Source organism: Squalius cephalus, assembly GCF_949319135.1.
Source record: "Squalius cephalus genome assembly, chromosome: 15".
NCBI lineage: Eukaryota > Metazoa > Chordata > Actinopteri > Cypriniformes > Leuciscidae > Squalius > Squalius cephalus.
Window position 1 is genome coordinate 14,077,883 of NC_137136.1, and position 19,809 is coordinate 14,097,691.

Genomic DNA, 19,809 nt, shown 5'->3' on the forward strand with positions numbered 1-19,809 from the left:
CTTCAGGGCAAGGTGCATAAATCAAGATCTCCAAAGAGCCTCAAATGGAAAAGTTGAGAGCAGAGCCTCATCCATGAGTTTTGCTGACTCCCTGCTGGCCTCCTCCAGCGTTTAGTCAGATTTACATGCTCTCTGGCAAACAAAAACACACATGCACACACACCGCTCAGGAACAGATCTGCTAATGTTGATGGAAAACCATCAATCACAGGACAGGCCTGATTCCACATCACTAAACTAGTGATTTGTTGCAGTTTTTTGCAGGGACTGAATAAAATATTTTTTAAGTAGCAAAACACCAAGCATTTAATAAGAAAGTAAAAAGGATCATTTTGATTTCAAGTTGTCTTTTAGGCAGGGTGTCATGAAAAAAAAAGAAAACATGGAAAATCACAAAAAATAACTAGCAAATAAAACGGCATTTCCCATGAATTCAAAAAGAACAAAAACGTTGCCTTCAGGAAACATTGATGATTGCCTACTACGTAAACAAGAAATTAAAATGTTGTATTCGCTATATGGCTCTTTTATTAAATGTAATACATTTCTGGTTTTCATGTCAGATGGTTTTGGCAGCAATAGCAGCCAATCATCTGAGTGTATTATTCAGTCACCTTACTTGAAGCAAAGTCACATGACATTTTTGACGCCCGTCAGTCCATACATTTCTATTGTAGTTTATGTGCACGTCTTCTTACCAAATAAATAATACTAGTCAAATAACTGAGCGAAATAATAGCAGCCAATCATCTATGCAAATTAGTCATGACATTTGACACATCTAGGAATTTATCCAGTAAATGTGTTTCTACCAGTTTAGGTGCACACCAAATAAAACATTTATCCACCACAATTTTTTATGTACATTTTAATAATTTTATTTGCCTGATTTTATTTATTGATGCTTCCATCCAGCATTTTTGGATTTCCCCCCAAAAAAATCCCAAAAATAAGTGGATGGAAACCCAGTTAACATGACTAAAATGTGTTAACATTGCTCATTGCAACTGCAGAAATTGTTTCGTTTAGCCAAAAGACAGTGTTAATGGGAGAACGCAGACATCTCTCACAGAAAAAAAAATCAGGTTGTAAACAGGTGTGACAGGATATGAATTAATTTCTGAGAAAGAGCAGGATATATACATTTTTGAACAGGCCTAATATTCAAATTAATTTTAATGCTGACAAATTTAAGTAGATGTGTGTATGTAGACTGTCAATTTTGATTCTTTAAAGGGAAGCTTCAGAATACGCATCTGCAGGAGGAAATAACTGTGTGTAAGAGTGTGTGTGTGTGTGTGTGTGTGTGTGTGTGTGTGTGTGTGTGTGTGTGTGTGTGTGTGTGTGTGTGTGTGTGTGTGTGTGTGTGTGTGTGTGACAGAAATAGACTCATCATACCTTGTAGTTGCGACAGGTGGGGTTGAACGCATTGGTTCCACATGCAAATAGAGTTTCATCGTTACGTGGCACCAGCACTTTGATGTAGTTGTAACACTCATCCTGTGAAAGACAAGACACTGGCTTTTACTCACACTATATATAACTCCTGTATTACACACACACACACACACACACACACACACACACACACACACACAGATTGACTCATCCTGAAGCTTACAGCGAGCATCATTACTGACTCCCTTTTTCCTCCACTTCCACACACACATAAATTACCATAATCCCTATGCTGAGCTCCAGGTTCTGACTCGCTCACTGCAACTCTGTCTTCAACCAACAATGATATTATAAAACCTGTGTGTGTTTACATATCTTCACGTATACAGCCACCTGTGGAGAACCACTTAGTCTTAGCTTCAGAGCATTTAATGACCATCTGAAGCATACTGATCACAAAACTGGCAAGTGTCTTCTCGATCTGGCAAACTCTAAACTGATTGACTGGCTTTACAAATTTGAGGGATAAGGGCACTTTTTGAAAAATCTGGAGGATAATTATTTTCATGTTGTGCATGATAATTGATAAATGGTCTATAGTAAAATTCTATACAATTTTATCCAAACAAATTGCAAATAAAACACTAAAATCTAATAAATCATTTAAAATGTTTCAAGTGAGTGAATTTAGGCATAATAACATTATAATGTACAGTATGAAAATTTTATATTTTAAGATTTGCTAAAAATACATACACAGTTTGGAATATAAGTGTTTTTAAAGATTAATTTTAGGTTAGATTAGATTACAAATTAGTTAGATTAAAACTAAAATGATCTAGAAGTAAAAATAGAGAAACTTAGAATGCATGCCCTATTAAATATTTTAAATCATCAGATACAGATGCATTTTAAAAAATCTCTTAAGATAAAATGTAAAATTATTTAAAAATTTAATTAAAAAAATATTAGATACATTTTTTTAAAAATAAAACTATATATTGTCCATTAATACTGATATATTATCAGTATTGATAAACATCCAAAGTATTTTATTTAATTGTTTATTTAATTGATTTTGATTTGTTTTCAGTTATGTCATCAAAATAATACTTAATTTTGGATAGGCAGAAATTCTGACCAGAAAAAAATCTATACACATTTTTCCGATATTTACTGCAGAACCATTCAAAAAGACTGGGCTCTTTTTTATCTCTCACCAGTCTATTACTGTAGGATCTATTTCAGAAAAATCTGCCTCAAATCAGCACAAAACTACAAAATGAAATGTGTATGTCAGTCAGATGTTCTCTTGCCGTCTATGTTCTTCCTGTTCTTTTTCAGAATAAGCTGCACTGTGGACCAGACCTGCCGTTTAGATGAAGGTCTGTCTATCCCCGACTAATAACCACTAAATGCAACAGTTGCTTACTTCTATCACACAATTACATGGAGAAAGAGAAGGAGAAATAAAAGAGTTGTGTACTCACGCTGTTTTTCCCCCTGACTGTGCATTTCTCCACATCCTTTGTCTTCCATGTCAGTTTCTGCCACACAAACAAACAAACAAACAATAACAGGCTCATTGCCATTCACAACAGCTGCAATTGGAAAATCTCATTTACTTCAATAAGCATCACACATAATAAACATAAAAAGGAGGAAAGAGAGAGAGAACAAGCAGGACTTGAGCAATAAGAAGGAAAAGAGAGATCCCTCAGGTTGTTAACAATTTGAGTGAGTGTGTGTGTGTGTGTGTGTGTGTGTGTGTGTGTGTGTGTGTGTGTGTGTGTGTGTGTGGGTGCTTGCTCGTGTCATTAGGTCAGGCTGTATATCAGAGATTTACTGGGCCGCCACATGTCTGCCCACCCATCAGGAACAGCAGGCAATCAACACCCACACATCCACACACACACACACACACATACACACACACACACACACACACACACACACACACACACACACACACACACACACACATACCATGACAAGCTAAAAACAACACTCTCACTAACACAACTATTTGCTGCAGTGACATCTTACTCTCAACAGTTAAGATAATATTGTCAGCGAGACCCAAAGGACAAAAAAAGAAAAGAGAAAGAGTGGGCTATCTATCCATAAGCAGACTGCTTCATCAACATTATTACATTTGATATGACTGCTGTGAGTAATAACAACGTATGATGGAAAAACAGGATTTCCTTTGCCATTTAAAATAGCAAAATAACAAGTCTAACTAAATAACATTCAGAACTCAGAACTCAAAACTGCCTCCTCAGCCTGTGTAACAGCAAAAATGGGTTTTTCTAGGGAAAAAAACAGCCACTTACCTTAAATATGGTACAAAAATAGATTCTTAAACACCTTAAGATGCATACTTTCAATAAAAATAGGATTTTATAAATAAATAGAATAAAAAAAACTAAGTGAAAGAAGATGCTTAACTTTGAGAAAAGTAGATCACACACCTCAGGAGGTCATGCTAAATAGTATATGACTGATTATATTTTCTATTCATTTTATATGAGGCCTGTGATTCACTATTATGAAAATTTTGTAAATGGGACATCTAAATACAGTTTAAAACCAGATTTTGTATTTTCATTTTAGAAATAAATATTACATAAACAAACTGATGACAGTTGTGGGACATTTAAATATTTTGTTGTGGTAACAATTAATTAGCAAATTTTTACAATTAGTAATTTTACGATCCAAATTATGATATTGTATAATTTATAATTGCCTGATACAGTCAAGAAGGTCAAGAGCTATAACGTGGGGCAGGCCAAAATAACAACTTAAAAAAAAGATTTATTTTTGCTGTTTTTGCCTTTTTTAAGATAGGATAGAGTAGACAGGAAGTGATGTGGGAGAATTACCAAAATACCAGTTTTAACTGGGGGATACAGACATTTGATGTGTTTAAAACTAGCTAGTTATGCTAGCTGAATTTTGTTATATCATAAAACAAAAAAAACAAAAAAAAACAACAACAAAAAAAAATCACGAAGCACAAAAAGTCGCATATTTGTTGAAAGTACCAACAGTCTACAGCAGTGTGCTACACATTTCAGTACAGGTTGTTTTGTGAACCAATATAGGCCTGTAAAGAGGTTTTTCAGTAAATGTTGTAACTCATTTCCCATTCAATGAGCTATGCCAATCATAATAAAGGTCATTAGCACAAAGATCCCTACAGAATGTACAGTAGCATAAACAGCCTATTTAATTCCAAGTGTCACGCTGAAGGTGGAAAATGGTCATGCAAAACTAAATTACGGCTGTTTTTTGTGTAAGAGACCTTGACTAACATTTCAAGTGGACCTCAGGGAAAAATAGACATAAGAGTGTAGAATATGCGCCCTTTAAAGCCACCATAAAGAGAATTGCTCATTTGAAAAATGGGGATTTCTAAATGGTCCTCCCCCAAAGACAAATAAAAGTGAATATTCTACTTTACGCACTCACATCGCTGATCTAAGAGAAAGAAAAACATTAGAGATGACTGAAACAGAAAGTTGAGAAAAAGGTGAGCTTACCTGTTGGGGGACGATACGCTCCGCTGAAGCGCTGAGGTTAATGGCAAAAACGTGATCTCTACAGAGACACACAGAGAGAGAGAGAGAGAGAGAGAGAGAGAGAGAGAGAGAGAGAGAGAGAGAGAGAGAGAGAGATAAAGAAATGCCAATATTCTCATCAAGTGTTTAAGCAACTGAGATTCTTTTGGCCATTTCTTTCAATAAGTAACAATACAGTGCCAATAACACCTTGAGCTGAATTGAAGAGGACAGAGGACAGCAAAAACGAGAGTGAGAGAGCATGAGTGGTGGAGAGACAGACAGGGGTGAAATGGAAGGGGTGAAAGAGGTGTCAGAGAGCGAGTGAACATCCATCTGTCTGCAATCTAGGTCTGAATGAGACTGATTGGCCCAATCACACGACCCTTACCATTAGTGTGTGGGTCTTATCGCTGCAGGCGTCTGGAGAAACAGCACTAGTGTGTACGGATCCTGAGGTCTGGAATCTTTTGAAATGTGTGTGCAGCTGTGGTGTTGTGTGCAGTGTGAGCATGTGATTGAACTGACACGACATACCTTGCAGCAATGTAGACCATGTGGTTAATCCGCAGCATCCTCTGAAAATCCAGCCCCAGTCTGGCGGTGTCGTTATCTGACATGTTCCCCTGGAAACTGGGGTACAGGTAGGTGTCTTCAAGATAGGGAAGAGAGAAGACGGAGTTAAAATCAACTAGAAATTATCATCTTGGTGTCAGAGCAGTACATGAAGGATTATTCTTATTTTCACATCAACTTTTTCAAATTAAGTGTAACTTGTTAACAGTACGCAATGTTAACTCCTCTTGTATATTCTTTAAATAAGTCTTTTCATAAAAATTTCAGAAGCAACAATAGAAATATTCACATTCCTCCCCCTGCTCAAAAAGTTGAGGAAAAACATCCTTGAAAGAATATCAATTTACATCAGAAGCTAAATTAATGAATAAATAATGTGTAATATATAAGATTCATTTATATCCATTAAGAGGTGCATCAATTTTTGGTCAAGATCTTGTATAGACAACCCCAAAGACTTTCAATGAATTAAAGGTCTGCCAATTCATACGTGAAAATTATTCTTCATGCTCCCTTGCCAACCATTCTTTCCCAATTTTAGCCTGATGAATCTTGACATCGTCATCCTGGAATATGACCATGACGTGGTTGTTTAAGAAATGAAAAGCTACACACTCCATCAATTAGGGTTAGAAGAACTGTTGCCAAACATTTAACATGCTAGAAACATAATAAACATTGCAATAATGTCATAAGCATTTGCCTATTTAAATCCAAAGTGTCTTTACACTCAGAAATATAATTCGCTAATTAATCTCATTTACACTTAATCTCATTTACACAGATTGTTTTCTAGCACAATGTCAGAGATGAGTCAAGTCACTTTGGCATGCTCTACTTTCAGAGGCCGAGCGGGTTACACAACATTTTCAGACCCGCAGAGACGTCCGCAATGACCTGCAGGGACCTTTAATTTGCAGGTCTGTTTGGAAACTGTGCACTGCACAAAAGTAGCAGACACAGGGTGGCAAACATGACCTTGGGGTGGAAAGAAAATCTGGACTTTTTAATGATTCCTGTTACTACAGTTACTCAGCGATTATAAACTGGTTATTGTTAAGAGTTTCTCCTGAGCTTGGCAGACCACAGGTGGCCGCAGCAGGAACCAAATCTCGCTCTGATGTTCAGGAGCTGCAGTAAACAAACATGCAAGGGTTAAATTGGAGCAGAAACTTCACTCTTTTCTCAAAGACACTGACTGGGTAAACACCATCATCTGATCTCGGCAGGATCATCCCTCAATAAAGATCACCCAGAGTGTCTGCATGTCAACATAGAGCCAGAGCCAATGAACCAGTGATGTGAGAAAGAAACTGCAACTGAAAATCACTGCATGAGAATAAATATTCAAGAATTCTCAGCTTCATTCTTCAAAGCAATTTAAGATTATTCAACCAAACTGAAGTTCTAAATTTTAAAGGATAGGGTCTAAACTTAGACTTTAAAATGCTAAGCATATCATATGCTTGCAGACTTTGTAAACGGTTACAAAGAAAAACTGAGCATCTTACACTAATCAACCGAGGATCACACACTACCAGACTTTCAAGTTGTTCTGAACACAACAAACACCCGCGGAAACATACGCCTCCTTGCTAGGAGATGAAAAGAATGTGTTCTAAAATCACCTCAAAATATCAAATACGTTTGATACAGTACATCATACACTACACTTTTTTGGGGAGAAATCTGTCAACTCTAACTGCCCAAACTCTGCAGACTGGCTCTGAGTTTCTGACATTCAACAACTAGCATCTACAAATGCACCCAAATCTACAAATGACTCCACCCAACTACAAATTGGAGCAAATATCTGGAGAGTGTAGTGTATTCCAGCCTTATGGCAACATTCACTCATCCAGTGAATGGGATTGAAGGTATTTACTAACAGGTCTAATATATATTTTCAATCTGCTAAAGCCGGGGACACATTTAACGACTGTAAGGCCGATTATGAATGTAATTTGATACTTATGACAGATCATGCCCAAACACGCCAAGTCAGAGACAGTTGCGTTCAGTCGGTGTTCACAGTCAGTGTTTAAAATCTGCTCAAGTCATTGGAAACAGACTGTAAGTGTCTTCAGTTCAGTCATAGGGCCCTATCTTACACCCGGCACAATGCAGCGCCAAGCCCATGGGCGTGCTGGTCTGAAAACGAGGTGTGTTCTGGCTCATTGTTGGCGCGTTGCTATTTTGAGGCAACAGAAATAGACTGCGCCATTGACCAACTGAAACCTGGCCTAAAGTCAAAGGCACAATATTTTTTTTTGTTATTTAATGAGCGCGTTAGTAATGTGCGCCTATAGGTGGGTCCACAACGCGCATACACTCTGCTTATTAAACACACAGGGACACACACGCGACACAAACATGCCAAATATTTAAAATAAAAGGATTACAATGTAAAAGACTATTATTGTGTACATAAAGATAAGGTGGAATCAGGCTTGTCCCGTAGATGGTCTGCTTGCGCACTTTTACCTTGCGCACGAGCAGTTCCGTTTGCGCTCTGGAGATGTGTTCGGTCTTTCCACTATCAAATTCCGCCATGTAAATAGCGAATCTGCCATGGCGCGAGCACAAATGGCATTTAAAGGAAATGGGAGATGAGACTCTGATTGGTTTAACGCATGTAAATCCCAAAACACACCCATTACTCATTATGAGAATAGGGACAACCCTTTTAGACCATGCGCCGACAATTTTTCCCGTATTTTTAAACTAGAAAAAAGTTGATTCGGACACGACCTTAGTGAACTTGCGCTGTGCGCTTTAGACCATGCGCTTAGATCGTTAAAATAGGGCCCTTAGAATGTTTCAGCTAGTCGTTAAGTGTGTCCCCGGCTTAAGTCTCACATACTGTCTGGACGAACAAATAACCAAAGTTTCTATTCTTGCAATAGCAGTGAATAACACTAAGCTGGTCCTATCAACATTAGAGGCCCATATCAATAGATCAAAAATAAAAAAATAAATACAAAAAATATTTCAAAGTTATGGCTGATATAGCTATCAAAGTGACGGTGGCCATTGACTTGCATTAAATGAATTACAAATGACCACGGTTTCAGCAAAAAAATCATCTTTACTGTTCTTCACTAATCTTCCGTTACTGGCCTGGCTGTGGGTGAGTAAAATTAACAGCAAATTTTCATTTTTGGGTGAACTATCCCCTTAAGTACATATCAAAGATGATCACACTGGATGACATGAGAAACAACTAGTCCAGTGTGGTTCTAATCATATAGCATGGATTTGATAAACTGTGATAAACAGTGTAATCAACGAAGATGCCATTTTCTGTTAAAGCTTGTTAAGATGCAACTTCTTTTACCCGTAATGTGTGGGCTGCACCAAGACTGCAGGGCTATGGGGGAGAGAGACAGACTATCAAAGGTATCATATGCACCAACTGAAATAACTAGTTTTACAATTCGCTTCTGAGCAATGACAATTACATTCAACAATTAAATTTACTCCTGAAAATTAAGATGACAATTGCTATTAAATTACACATTAAATGTGTCATGTAAAAATAAGCAAACTGAGCAACTAGTTAATGCAGTGAGGCCACTTGCTGACAGCTCCTCAGAGCTGCTGTGCTAGAAAATCACGGAAATTGAGGTACCTGTCTTGACTCATTTGCATATTTTGATATGGTCTCTCTGCACTATAGTTGCTCCCACCAGCCCTCTGCTCCACAAGAAACCCATATATTACAGTCCAAAACATGTTGTTTCAAACAATCATCTTAACAAGAATAAACAAAACACTGGTTGTTAGAGTTGGTTGAATATTGTAGTTTTCACCCCCCTCAATGAATTTTATGTGAACAGAACAGGATTTTCACTCAGAAGAGGAGTGACAACCGTATTTAGCTACAGTGCGAACGTAGTCGCACTCATCTAATGGGTTTAAAGGTTACAATGTGTAAAGGCTCTAGCACAAAGCAAAGTCTCAGGATGTAAAACCACACACACAGGTGGAAATGGTTGATAAATGGGTCTCATTACTTGTGTGATGTTCTTTTTGGAGAGCTCTATTAGCCAAGCTATCTGTACACCAATGGCCCAAAGGCTCAGTATATGTTTTTGAATCCAGCTCTCTCAAATGTGGTCCACTCATTTCAGTAGAACAAAAGACACTGCAGAGCTCTTGTATCTGCTCAAACATGACCCCCCACCAGAGCCACCACGTCAATCATGTGACATCCATCATGCTGAATTCAGTTTTTTTTTTTTTTTTTTTTGTGAAAGTATAAATGATAGGAAATGAAAAGAGAAAAGGGACTGCGGGCTAGATTTAAACTTCAGATTTGTAGCACACCACATGACTTAATAGCTAAAGCAACAGTACAATTCAGAATTGAATAGAATTTATTCAGAATTGAAGAATTTTGAATCTATCCAGCCACTCGTCCGTCCACTCATCTTTCATTCCATCCATCCATCCATTCTTCCTCAAAACTTTCAATCAAGATTTTTTTCAAGCCAACATTCAAAGTTTGTATTAACAAATGTTACTTTTCTAGTTAAAAATTATATTTATATGAATTTAATATTCAATTCAAGTCTGAATGGAGCACAACCCTGCCACTAAGCCACGCTTCCAACTCATTCAATGTTAAAAATAATACTTTTTGGTTTCCTTAAGAATTATGAACAATATAGTGCTGGATGGTATAGACTGTATAAAAATGGATTGTCCGCAAAATATAAACATAAAACAGTAAACACTTCTATCACACCTCATTTGCAATTGAGTCGGCCCCTCCACACCCTACTGTTTGCTACACAGCCAAGACTGAGGAGTTTTTATTTCCCAATTAGTAACAACTTCACAGCAGCTCCGAGTGAAGCCAGTATCTCAGACCCAATAGGTTTGGAAGCTGGGGAGTAGCATGGGGTGGAAAACCGGGATGGGGTAGATTAGGGCTGGGAACAGGAAGGTGGAGTGAGGATGGACTTGGCAGCCATGGCAGCTGACATATTTATTTGGCGTGTGAAATACTTCGCGTCTGCCAAGATCTGATTGCTTGGCAGGCGGTTTACTTTTAAACTCTGGGTACGGTTTAATGCGCCTATGGCTATATATCATGCAAGATAAAGCTTTTATAATTCCAAATGTCATGATTGAATTATAAAGATATGAAAAAAAACAAACAGATTTGTACACTCTTTGTATGCCTGAAGTTAAAAACAGATCAGTGAAATAATATCACTTTTATCCCAGGAACTGCAGTGCTAACTGGTGTTTCGTAGAATCATACTTACGTTCACTACCAACAGTGCTGATGGGCTCCAGGTCCTGAGGAAAGGGCGTTGCACCATGGCACAGATGCTTTAGGCAGGTGAGGGTGAGCATGAGGGTCAAGGCCAAGAGGGGCCGCGACCCCAAAATCACCAACCTCATTTCAGCTACAGCATAGAAGTCAGCCACACAGCATGACCCAGAGTAGATCGAACACCACCTGAAAAGACAAGAAAGAGGACGATGACGACAATTGCCATTTTAAAAATGGTCACTGCAAAGATCACTTTGTATGCTTCTACTGAACATGTACATGTGACTGAATGATTGTGAAAGTCATTGGCATGTCATCCCAAATCTATATGACTTCTATAGAACACAAAATGAGAAACTTTCATAATTGCGCTTTTACATCCATTTACAATGAATCCGAAGCTTTCAAGCATCAGAAAGTGGCATTAAATTGTTCATACAACTTCAGAAGACTAATGCAGCACATGATGAGTCATATGCACTGTACACTTTTAGGATACTGCCGTGGCTATTTTGCATCATTTTTTTTAAGCTTGAAAGCATCGCCATGCAGACTAACTGCCTGGAAAATATATAGCAACTAGCGTAATTTTCCTTTCTGGACAGATGGGTTGTCAACAGGGTGAGTAAATAAAGACTGAGCTTGATAGTGACAGCATAGCTCTTATTAAACATGCCCAACGTAATAATGGAGAAACAGAGCTCTGGAAAGAAAGAGAGATGGACTGAGTGTGCAAAAGCACAATAGGTTATATTATAAAGGGCCCCAGCCTGGGGGACACCTGGCTCATTGACTCGAACTGTACAGTCTTTCACAGGTGACTTAACTCAATTAACCGCAAAGGCTGCTGGGATGCCGTCTCAGTCTGTCAGCTTTTACACAAGGCCAACAGGGATGGATCAAAAACTTATTTTCAGGACAATGGAAAAAGTGAAAATCTCCTGCCAAAGAGTTCTATTGAAAATAGGCTGAATTATTAATGACGGCTTTGAATGTTTGTATTAGATTCATTATGGACTGAGATACTGACATTAATGAGTCTGGCATCAGGTTATTATACATGATACAATGGCCAAACCCACTCCAGTACAGTGGTTCTCAACTGGTTTTGCTTTAGGATGCAGATTTTACATTGGAAATCAAGTGTGACCCATTACAAACGTAAACGTAAAAAAAAATTACTTAAAAGCAAATAATGAAATGTATTAAATATTATAACCACAAACCACATTGGTCTAAAAATACACAAAATTATTAACTTGACTGTCTAAAAAAGGAAAATTCTCAATTCTGATTTCTAAATCTCTCTTATATTTTGATTGTTTTTTTCTTTAAAAATGATTCTATTTTTCTGAACTTTTAAAGGCCTGAAACCCATCTATTTCTGCCTAAGTTGGCTGATACCAAGTGACATGAATATGCCCAGCCTCTGACATCAACATTAAAAGATAAAACATTTTCTCCTCCTTTTAGAAGCAGATAAGTCTGTTTATTTTTCAATCATAATTATGCATGATTAAATGATTAGTTGCATTTTATTATTTGTTTTTCCCTCCTGACTGCGATCAGAAAAGACCTGTGACTCATTTCTGGTTTGCAACCCATCAGTTTAGAAACACTGCTTTGTGTCCTTTAAATTTTAATGATCAGTCCGTATTTTGGATCAGCAACTCAAACAAACATCTCACTTTAGCACTTATATGAAGCCTGATCAGTATTAATCACCTCATGTGCCCACACAAATACTGTACACCCTGTCAGGGCTATATAATGGGACATTATGTCTGATGGATTAGCTATACTTAGAGAACTGAGTACAGGGACAGGGCGGTAAGCTCCTAATGGAGCATATACACACACACACACACTCTTCTAGAACTAATACAGCACAAAATGTGAGACATCATCTTCCCCAGACTGAAGCTGAAAGGATCATGGGGTCTTTTTCATATGGACACAAACAAACAAGACATCATGATAAGATAAGCACAAACTATACCATCCGGATGTCTTATGACTGCAAAACCAAAGCAAAAAGCTGTGTTGCTTTTCAAGGAATTGATGATGGGGAGATCATGTGAAAACTGACGAATACAAGAGCAGAGGGAAAAGAAAAAGAAGAGGGAAAGAGTATATCTTTTTGCTTAACAAATTATGTCCAAATCCATCCCACCCCCCTAATTATGGATTAACTACTGCTGAAAAGAAAGTCAAAAAGTCTAAGATTGCATAGAAAAGTACCAGTACACCTCACCTAAACAAGCCGCATGATTTGATCTATCATTCATGCCGTAGCGTGGTGTGAGACAAATTACACACCAAAGTTTAATACTGCCGCGATGAAATGTGATGTCTAAGTATAACAAATTGAAAAACAAATTTAGGGAGTGGACTTGCTTATATCCATCGGTTGTTGATTAGAGGCAGATCTGAATACAAGCTTGCAGTGATTGTAAGAAAGGGGCGGGGTTTACACAGACTAAATGATTCGAGAAGTCCTGCATACATCACCAGAGAGTATGTTGTTTTAGGAGATCGAGTTTTGACATTTTGATAAATGAAAGTTTACAGCATTAAAAAAAATGCATGAGTGAACTGTTAACAATAAGATCAATAACATGAAAAAAGGATACATTCTATCGACTAAGATAAAAAAAAAAAAAAAAAAAAAAAAAAAAAAGATCCTCAAAGGAATTAGGTCAAATTAATCAAAGTCTCATTCTGATATTTTTTTTTATATTAAGAAGTCCCTTTCACTCAAGGCAAAGCACTCTTTAGAGAACCAAAGTTTGAGACCTCAGTGGCGTTGAGCAGATAAGACAAGACAGCCCATTTCTCCAAGTTGCTCTCTCTGCTGCCATTAATATATGCTCCAAATGGCATCTCAATCAGCACTCAAGGCTGATGTGAACACTGATAGGGCTGGGAAACCAGTGAACGTGTCCCTCAATTAATTAAATGACCTAAATGGATTTGGACTTAATTACTTCCTCTCAGCTCACTCTCTCTGTCTCTGTAAAGCTCTGCAAATCACAGCCAGGCTAAAACAAATGCAGGTTCCAACAACGGTTTACAAGACTTGGCACAATGATTCTCAAAGTTGGTTGAGATGGTTTCAGCCAAGTTTCAAGGCAGAATCGCAAGTATCATTCACAGAGGAGCAATCACCCCATTATTTAAAACTTCTGCTATTTGGTTGACCGTATACTAAATGCTAATCAATAACATTGACATTCATGGTATGCCAACCTGACATTTGCTAAAGGATCTTCAGCCACAGAGAGCAGTAGTTGGGTAGATAATCGCTCAAAGGTATATTAATTCTCTTTGCAAACATACATAATGCACCCTAACCATAATCATCAACCAAAGACACTGTTCTATAGATTCTAGTTCAATATCAGAACAGATACTTGATGGTTTATAAAGTCAAGTTCCTCACTGAGCTACATTAAAATATCAGGATACTTTGGTAGGCTTTAAAATATTATTTTAAAAATCTATTAATTCCAAGGATTGGTACGTAGCACACAGTTGAGTATAAAACCAAATCCGTTTAAATCAGATCATGTGATCGCAATATTTTACCGATTAATGGTGCAGCTCTATACCGACCCCAAATGTTTGAATGGTAGAGCATACATAACCCTGTTCCACAGAAGAAAGTCAGTCATGCAATTTTCTGAAAACATGAGGGTTCATTACTTGACAAAACGTAAATTTTTCAGTGAACTATCCCTTTAAAATCACACAGCTCTCCTACATAAACCACATACCAAAATATATTTGTTATTTTGTAAAAAAAAATTAAAATACGACCATACAAACCCATAGAGTCCACCAAGTAGTTTACCCCCCTTTTCTAGGCAGACAAATGTGTGTGCCTGTTTGCAAACTGTTCGCATCTCTCTTGCTCTTCTAATCAGTGTGCATTCATGTGGCGTTCGAAGAGACGCAAGGCACTGATGAGCAGACAGCTGTCGATATCTGATTAAAACCCTGCTTATCCTTTGCTTCCTCCATGGGGTCAGCGCTGGCTCTCTGTTGGCTCGATGTGGGAAGGGAGCCGGGCCCCATTGCGGGTCCTTGGTAAATGAGGCAGAGCTGTTGTGGTGGCGGGGAGGAAAAAGGCTGCACTGAAGTTTGAGGAGGAGAAATCTCTTGAGCCCAGGATTGATTATCCGACATTCATTTGGATTTACCAACAGCTCCTTGGCTTGCTATGGGATCCGCGCATCCCTCCCTCTCTTGAAGCACTTTAAAAACACTTGCCAAGGCCAGCACGGAAACCCTGATGGCAAGAGAAAGATGGGTTTTTATGGCGTGCGACCGAATCACTTTTAAAAGATCTATATTCATTTACAGGTTGACTCTGTTTAACAAGCCTGGCTTTTATCACTGCTGGCTCACGATAAAAAAAAATTACGATTAAAATCTCACACGGATGAATTTAAATTCCATCAGCGGTTTAATACCTGCTTAAGGAAACATCATGTCAGCCAAGAAGGGAGAGAGAAACATGATTTTTAATTCAAATAAGAGTTAGGTGCTTTTTAATGTGATTCACCCCCTTTTGTCCCAAGTGTCACATGAAAAGGACACACTTCACTCGCTCCCTCTCAACTCCTCCTCCCATTCTCTTCCACTCTGGGACCCTTTCACACCCTCAGAAGCAGAAATTGAATGAGTCTCCTCTCTGTATACATGGTCCAACATAATAAAGTCTGGTGTCCCTGGGCTCCTCTGTCATTTCAAACACGATTAAGCACATTAGTGCTCTGGCTCTCCACGGCCCATTACCCAGCAACCCCGCTGTCAGGGACCCACAAGTAGCTGTGAACAGGGGCAGAGGCCAGACTCTCCCTCACTTATAGAGTTCCTAGGATCCAACTGTGTCAGAGATTCTACAACTTCATTCTGAGTTGATAAGATTCAAACACCCTGTGTGATTTCAATGAGCCGATTGGAACCCCTGGGTAGCCTTTTCCACCAATATAAGAACGGTATAAACCTGTTCAGAGCGTTTCCACTAAAGAAAAACAGATCTGGGTTGGAAAGCTGTATTTGAGATTCATTTAGTAAGAATGCACAATACGGTATATCTGTATCATATTGGTAATCAGCTCCTTTCCTTTTTAAATAACTGTTAAATATAGTTGTTTACAAATCTCAAAATAAATATTTATTTTAATACAGTACATTTTACTGTTACAATATTTTATTTATACATTTATTTATGTTGTGATGCTTAAATGTATTAATTTTTAGTATATATATATATATATATATATATATATATATATATATATATATATATATATATATATATATATATATATATATATATATATATAAACCCTTTCAATTTGGATGTTTGAATTCCTTTGAATGTTAAAATAGCCTAAAAAGAGTCTCAAAATTAGGAATAAGTCTCGTAAAAAAGATTATGATTTGCTTTCTGCAGCCCATTTGTTTGTGGGCAGGTTAAATATGTAGTAACTAAGTTACATTGCCGTTGAGGAGGTTGTCAAGTCAGTGGAAATGTGGCATCCAGGCACCTGGCACAGCATCATTTCAGTGGAAAAGGGGTGTGGATGGGCTCTTGAAGGCCCTGTCAGTAGATAAACACAGCTGATTAGTCTACATTATTGCACTTGCACTTATACCCTACTAAATTATACCCTTCAACCCTGCAATGATGAGAAACCTTCACTGAATGCCTGTTTGTCACACAGATATTGAGGCTAATTGCAGCTGAATTGCACATACAGCATATCCAGGTCTCTGGGCAGGAGAATAGGAGCAGAATCCACGCTTGATTGAAACCGAAAGTCCATCCTAATGTTCCTCACAAGAACTGGAACAAATATACTCACATTTACATTTACTGACACATTTATTCAACTTGCATTGTATTTGAGGTATAACTGCTTCACACACTCCCTGATGTGAATCACATCCATGACCATGGCCTTGAGTTACAAGAATGGAAAGCACTTTTTACAAAAAAGTTTTTGTAAAATGATGAGCTAAAAAAGGCTGAAAGAGAAAGCGAATCACATATAAAAAGACACAAACCTAGACTCTGGTTCGTCTTTAGTCTGGAAAATGTTTGTGTCAGGAACTGATCAACAGCTCTCGAGAAAAACAAAAACAAGTAAATTAACAAAACGGCTCATGGGTTCTTGGTTTAAGGAGTGAAAAACAAGCAGGAAACCATATCACGGTGAGTGTGTCTGACTTTCGACCAACAAAGACGACATTGTAGGTTTGAGACCGCAGCCGTTGGCCTGTTTATGCCAAAACAACCAATCATTATCACTGACCTGTCCCATGATATCGTCACATGATCCAAGGGTCACCTAGCAGGCAGACATGCACATAAACAGATTACAAACCTCTACCCAGTTTTGTTTTTGAATCGAAATCAATTAGGTCAGTATTCAGGTAGGAATAGCTCGAGCAGGCTTTAAAAAGCCAGATATTCCTGGCACACATTCTGCCTGTGTTTTAAACACTGATCCAAATGGCTTCCTCCATGCTATCAGTCATTTCACTCGCCATCTCAAAGGAGACACACACACACATATGCGGACGCACACACAGGAGCCTAATTAGATTTCCAGTGAGTGACCACCCTGCTGTTGCTGGGCTAAATTAGAATTGGACTTAAGGAGTGTTGGGCAATTATTGAGGGTCTGCCCCTACAGAACAGATGACGGAGAAAGAAAGAGAGAGAGAAAGAGAGAAATGCGCATCTGACAGTACAGAGGCCATTTTCATCTTTCATAAAATAGACACACTCGCCCTCATCCCAAGCCACATATTTAAATTGTAATCTACTCAGAACAAAATCAGTGTATGATGGGATAAGAGCGGGAACTTTGGTAACCGTAGTAACCCAGAAAGATATTAATATGCAGACATAATATGCAGACAAAGTCTTCTCAAGAGCACAGAGAGAGAGGGAATGACAAACAGCTGACAGACAGGAAACACTTTGACCCTCAATTGGGATTAGATGAAAAATGGAATGGAAGAATCCTCACTAGTCTTTTCTCTCTCTGAGTGCCTGCCAAGGTTACTGTAGTCATGTGAAACTATTACGGAGACAAAAGCTGAAAAATGTGTGAAAAAATAAAAAGGTTGGCAATAAAACTGATCTGAACTGATTAAAAAATGCAACAAAATATGAACAAAAAATTTAGACTAATAGAGAGAGAAATGTTGTTTTTTTTCCAATTAATGTTTGTGCTATGATTTAATTAATATCCTAAGCCTGAAAAAAAAATATTTTTTTTAAATAAAATAAACTTTAGTTGATTAAAAACAACAACAAAAAAAACAACAACAAAAAAACCTTACATATTTCAGATATTCTCTGCTATGAACTTTGTACTAATTGTTCTGTGGTGCGGGCCATCTGACACAAGATCTGAGTGGATCCAGGACATATTGCTGAATCGTAAATGTCCCAGAGATGCCAGATGCTAGAAGTAGCAGTAATGGCACATTTTATAGCTCATTTCATTGACAGCAAGTACTGCAGTATGGCAAGCCGTTTTAACAGTTAATCCTTAAAACCTACTAGTATCTATTTTCATGCTACTAGTACTTATTTTTTAGATACTAGTTACTAAAAAATAAGTACTAGTAGCATGAAAATAGATACTAGTAGGTTTTAAGGATTGAATGTTAAAACGGCCTGCCATATGCTGTGTTGTTGAAAACATGACAAATAAATCTTAAACTTAAGTGTTATTTAGTACATGTGTATCAGTATGAAAACAATACTGGATCTACATAAAAACCAACAATAGTAATTAAAACAAAAATTGCGCCTGTAACGTTGTGTTGTACATCTCTAAAGAAATACAACCGCACCCCCTAAAAACAGTAACGCTTTATTTTACAGTGTCCCTGTTACACATCGTACATGTACTTACTATAGTAATAAATGGTAGATGTTAATTAATAAACAGTAAATGATGCATAATTACAAGCAACGAACCCTAAACCAAACCATAAGCAGTAACAGTAGTAAGTACATGTTAATTAAACGTTTAAATGTTTTATATGCTGTTTGGAAGTTAAACGGGCTGACACAACAACAAACGTGTAGCCAATCAGCATTAGGGGGCGAATGACGGTGGAGGAGAGAGAACGAGCAAGAGGGAGATTTGAACTGAAGAAAGACTGCAGAGATAGAGATGAGACGATACAAAAAAGAAAAGCTCAGAAGAAATCACTGGAAAATAGAGGCAAGAGCTTTAGGACCTGTGTTGATATTAGAAACGCTGTCCAGCGCTGGAGAGAGCTAAGTGGGAAGGCCTGAAAACAGACGCGGATGCTGCTTTGATTCGGGTCCACACGTGAGTAACACTGGGTTTGAGTGTCATTGTGTGTCTGGAGCTGCTGTGCTGTTGGCAACTAACAACCAACTCTTGTTTGTAATTACTATCATGTACTGTGCGTTAATATTTCGTGCTTCCTTGTCATTCGTTCTTCATCTGCGCTTTATTTTTCGTGAAGCATTTTTCTGTTGCGCTTCTGCTATGATAAACAAACATCCTCTCTTGGATTGCGTGCGTAACGGAGGCCATTTAGTGAGAGTCGTGCTGACGACTGCTAGTAAATGCGGTATTTAGCGTCATTGTTAGTGCACTCGACTCACTTGCAAGGAGATCGGGGTTCGAGATCGACTCGAAGCAGGGCTGTTAGGATTGGAGTGTGAGTTTTGGAGGCAGAGCAATGAAGAAGGGGTGTGTTTGTTTGGGTTGATTTCAAACATCAACATTGGCCAACAGCATATTTCAAAAACGACGTACCCTACACTGTAACAAGCACACATTAAAATAGTGCAACTAAAAAAACAACAACATGTAATTAAAAGGAATAAAACTTAAAAATGATCAATTAAAAAATTACAAATATTTGTATATTATTATATTGGTATTCAAATGTAAATCTACAAACATGAAA

General features: G+C 37.8%; 1 protein-coding gene across 5 annotated transcripts in view; it reads right to left on the reverse strand.

Annotated features, from left to right (window-relative positions):
* sema6cb (semaphorin 6Cb) overlaps nucleotides 1-19,809 on the reverse strand; it is a 146,992-nt gene that overhangs the window by 40,981 nt on the left and 86,202 nt on the right. For all 5 annotated transcript variants that reach the window (XM_079894534.1, XM_079894536.1, XM_079894535.1 and 2 more), the window contains 5 exons: nucleotides 10,817-11,013; nucleotides 5,502-5,616; nucleotides 4,947-5,004; nucleotides 2,889-2,945; nucleotides 1,399-1,500 (listed from right to left, as the gene is read on the reverse strand). In XM_079894534.1, the coding sequence (XP_079750660.1) occupies nucleotides 1,399-1,500; nucleotides 2,889-2,945; nucleotides 4,947-5,004; nucleotides 5,502-5,616; nucleotides 10,817-10,955 (471 nt within the window). In that variant the 5' untranslated portion in view covers nucleotides 10,956-11,013. The remainder of the gene's footprint in view (nucleotides 1-1,398; nucleotides 1,501-2,888; nucleotides 2,946-4,946; nucleotides 5,005-5,501; nucleotides 5,617-10,816; nucleotides 11,014-19,809) is intronic.